Source organism: Dipteris shenzhenensis, chromosome 18 (assembly GCF_047967505.1).
Source record: "Dipteris shenzhenensis isolate YYH24624 ecotype China chromosome 18, Dip_SZ_1.0, whole genome shotgun sequence".
Classification (NCBI taxonomy): Eukaryota; Viridiplantae; Streptophyta; class Polypodiopsida; order Gleicheniales; family Dipteridaceae; genus Dipteris; species Dipteris shenzhenensis.
In genome coordinates, this window is record NC_141613.1 from 21,301,402 (window position 1) to 21,304,827 (window position 3,426).

General features: G+C 41.0%; 1 protein-coding gene across 1 annotated transcript; it reads right to left on the reverse strand.

The window, feature by feature from the left end:
• Window positions 1–764: 764 nt before the first annotated feature.
• Window positions 765–2,548, reverse strand: LOC147890942 (peroxidase 4-like). The gene is made up of 4 exons (XM_087389225.1): window positions 2,266–2,548; window positions 1,798–1,989; window positions 1,493–1,658; window positions 765–1,382 (listed from the first exon to the last, which is right to left on the reverse strand). Exons 1-4 carry the CDS (start codon window positions 2,479–2,481, stop codon window positions 964–966), a joined length of 993 nt encoding a protein of 330 aa, XP_087245351.1. The 5' UTR covers window positions 2,482–2,548; the 3' UTR covers window positions 765–963.
• Window positions 2,549–3,426: the final 878 nt, after the last annotated feature.

Consider the following 3,426-nt stretch of genomic DNA (forward strand, 5'->3'; position numbering starts at 1 on the left):
ATTGTCCCAAAATTACAAAAAAATCTTGTTTGCTGTTACAAGTGATGCCCACGTTCTGGTTGCACGTAAAAAAACTTCTTTTAAAAAAAATCATTTGCTTTTGTGCTTTTTGTGCTTTCATAACTCTTTTCCTAGACACAACTATTTTGGACACCTTACCTTGCTTTCACTAGTGTAATCACAATGCTTTAATCAAAGGAATCTTGATGTGGACAATGCATGAAATCCTTGGTGGATATGAAGAGTGCTCAAGTAAGAATAACTTTTCCTTTGTAAGCCATATATCTTAGGATGTGTGTCTTCAGGTGTGTGGTACGGACCCTCTCTCTTACGTTTATAGGTATGAGAACATGTGGGTTCCGTCCTATTTGTGGTGATTGATTGGAGGCATGATTCCCTCAATATTTGAAGATGATGGTGTCCAACACTTTCCACATGGTCACCTACATTGGATGGGATGATTGGTCTAAAACCACTTGCCTTGAAGGCGATTGGCTAGGTGCATGGAGAGAAATGAAGAGCATCTACAACATGGGATGAAGAGGCTATTAATCTTTCATGAGCTTTCTTAGACCCTATGCATAACTTGAAGAATGTGGGATTGGCAAGGTACTAATTAGGCTCTGCTTTTAAGGGCCCCACCGACATTCCCTAAGTAGGAGGAAGCAATGATGAGACCGACATCACCTCTTCTAAGACACTTATAAGACACATGCATTGTCTAAAGGATGCTTTTAGAAGGGACAGCAAGCTTAATTGTCTTAAGTATATGATAACGATTGTGTAAATTGCATCATACATATAGGGCGTAGGGCAATTCATCTTAAAAACATAAACGTTAACATGTATATCATCCTCTTAAACTAACATAGATGATATATACGGGTGATGATCACACAAAGCATTTCTTATAGGTTGGATATAATGCTTGTGGATGAGCCGTCCTTAATCCAGTTTGTACACTCAGGACGAATTGATCACCCTGCAGTTCTTTCGGATCTCCCCACTTGTTCCCGTGAGAGGCCCTATGTTGCCCATTTTCACCATCGATACCTTGAAGCTCTCAAAGAAAGAAGCCTGGCTGATTGCAAATCCCGTCGCTAACAATGTTGTCGAGCTCCCTGCTGTCGTATACAACACTTCGTCTGAGTTCAGAAGCCCTTTTCCTTCTTCCAAGTTCAAATAGTATTGATTGTTGAAGACTGTTGGGCTGACAAGGTCCAGAGGAGCTAAGTTGTTGTCTCCCCCGCTCGGTGGGCAGATTGCCTTTAGGTGCTGCGCATAAGTTGCATCCAAGGTCGGGTCTTGCATGCCGCTGTTGGCTTGATTGTAAAGCCTTTGCCTGAATTGAACGCACCTAGACTGACCGATTGTATGAGCTCCTGGTTCACAGATAGTTAAAGACAGTTTTCGCGCTACACATGGAGAAGAAGACGTAATTAATCTGCGACAAAATTGAGTTAACGAATAATTCTGTAGTCGACATCCTCACCGGCTAAGGTAACCAGATCCAGAGTGCACAGCCCTTGAGCCGAAAACTTGGCTTCGAGGGTGCTAAGAGTAGAATTGGGAGCAGGAATTTCGGTGTTTGCTCCACTTAAACTTGCGGTTGTTGAATCTCTTCTTCCAAGAAGTACATCCCAGGTCGGCCCGTTGGACTACATTCATGAAATCAGCATAATTTTCCATCAATCCTTGCCGTCTCAAAAGTAGATGTTGCTACGCAGTCTAGATTTTCAACTTAATGTCGGCAAAGGCTTCGTGATGAGAATGAAACAAGCAACAAAGAACATCTACCAGAACCACTCCGTCACGAGAGGCTAACGCAAGAATATCGGCGCAGGAGACGATTCCAGGGCAAGCGGACTCCACTTGTGCTTTGATGGTGTCGATAACGTCGAAACCTCTCACAGAATTCTTGTTCGGTACTGCAGTTTTCTCGCCCGTAAAGTTTGGTGTGTCATCAAGTAAGAGCGATGCATCGCAACCCTGCACCCGCCAATTCAAACCATGAGAAACGGGAAACGGTTGAATAAGTAGACAATATCTGTTCCGACTTCCGCATTGCTACCGGCTAAATGTTCGAGGTCATAGGAATATTTTACGAGGTCTCTCAAATTTATACGTAACGTTTGCATCAGCGCCGCGTATAAAACAAAACACCGAGGTTTCAGTGGAGAATACAGACCGAGTGTTGAAGATCATTGTCCCGTTTTCGTGGAGCCTAAATGTGAACAAATACATGAGGCGTGGATGTCGATTCACCTGAACAAAGCAATCGTGGAAGAACAAGCGCAGGATGGATGCTGCCAGACGAGCCTCCTTCTGAACTGCTTGCTGCATTCCTTTGAAGACGATATCTTCCAATTGTGGGCAAGTTGTTGAGTAGAAGCCCGGAGTAAGTTCACAGGAGGCTTCGCTGGCGCGTAGGGGCAGCATCACGACTACTGCTAATACTAAAAGGACAGATACGTGCGCCATTGTGCAGAGGTTTCTTTCAATGGATTTGGAGGTGGTGGTGTATATAACAAGAGTGTGAGCACTTCCTCTTATAAGAATTGGATAAGAGCTTCCTTCAGGATTTTAATAAAATGTGCATTCCATATGCTTTGAACCCCTAGAAATTTCCAACTTTAAGGACCTTTTGAGAAAGACATAAGGACCATGGGAATGATTCATTTAAGATCTTTGTTAAGTATCTTTTAGGGTCTAGACAAAATGCTCAGGGGGGTCACTATGTATAAACCCTCTATATCACGTGCGTTCAAGGCCTATATTTAAAATCCCTTATCTGTAATAATTTTCATTAATAAAATGTACCCCTTTTCTATACAAATCTATAAATTTTTTTCAAAACTATTTTAAATAGTCCCTTATGTATATTTATTTCTGTAAATTTTAGAAATAAAAAATATCCTTCTGTTGAACTCACGTGATAGGGTTACATATGATGAGTGACCCCCCCAGACAAAATGGAAGCTATAGACAAGGAAGCTATACACTAAAGATAAACATTTTGTGCAATAGAAGACACAAAACTTCTTGTTATGGTCGATCTTTGAATAACATTGCCCATGGAAATGGAATTGTGTGGTTTAGGGTAAACTTAATTGTAGTTGAAGTGCTTATGTTAAGTTTACTACCATAACATAATAGAACCAAGTAATGGATACATAATGGGTACACTTTCTTTTCATTTTATAACTTACAATCTACAACTTAGATGACCAAAGGCTTCATCAAACAATGCTACTAATTAGGAGCTGAAAGGCCATCCAATATAGTGATCGGATATGATTCTTTTTAAAGATATCCTTGGACCTTCGCCACTTTTGTGTTGCTAGCAAATTTGGTTGCATATTTCATGCATATCTTGTTAGAATAGATGCCAACAACTTAGAGCGAATTAATGCTATAAAAGAGAAA

Excerpts from the sequence above, each read along its gene's own strand:
- LOC147890942 (XM_087389225.1), bottom strand. The coding sequence starts at position 2,481 with ATGGCGCACGTATCTGTCCTTTTAGTATTAGCAGTAGTCGTGATGCTG. Across the intron at positions 1,659-1,797 it reads CTCGTGACGGAGTGGTTCTG|TCCAACGGGCCGACCTGGGA; the intron begins GTAGATGTTCTT and ends TCATGAATGTAG. Across the intron at positions 1,383-1,492 it reads GGATCTGGTTACCTTAGCCG|GAGCTCATACAATCGGTCAG; the intron begins GTGAGGATGTCG and ends TCTGTGAACCAG.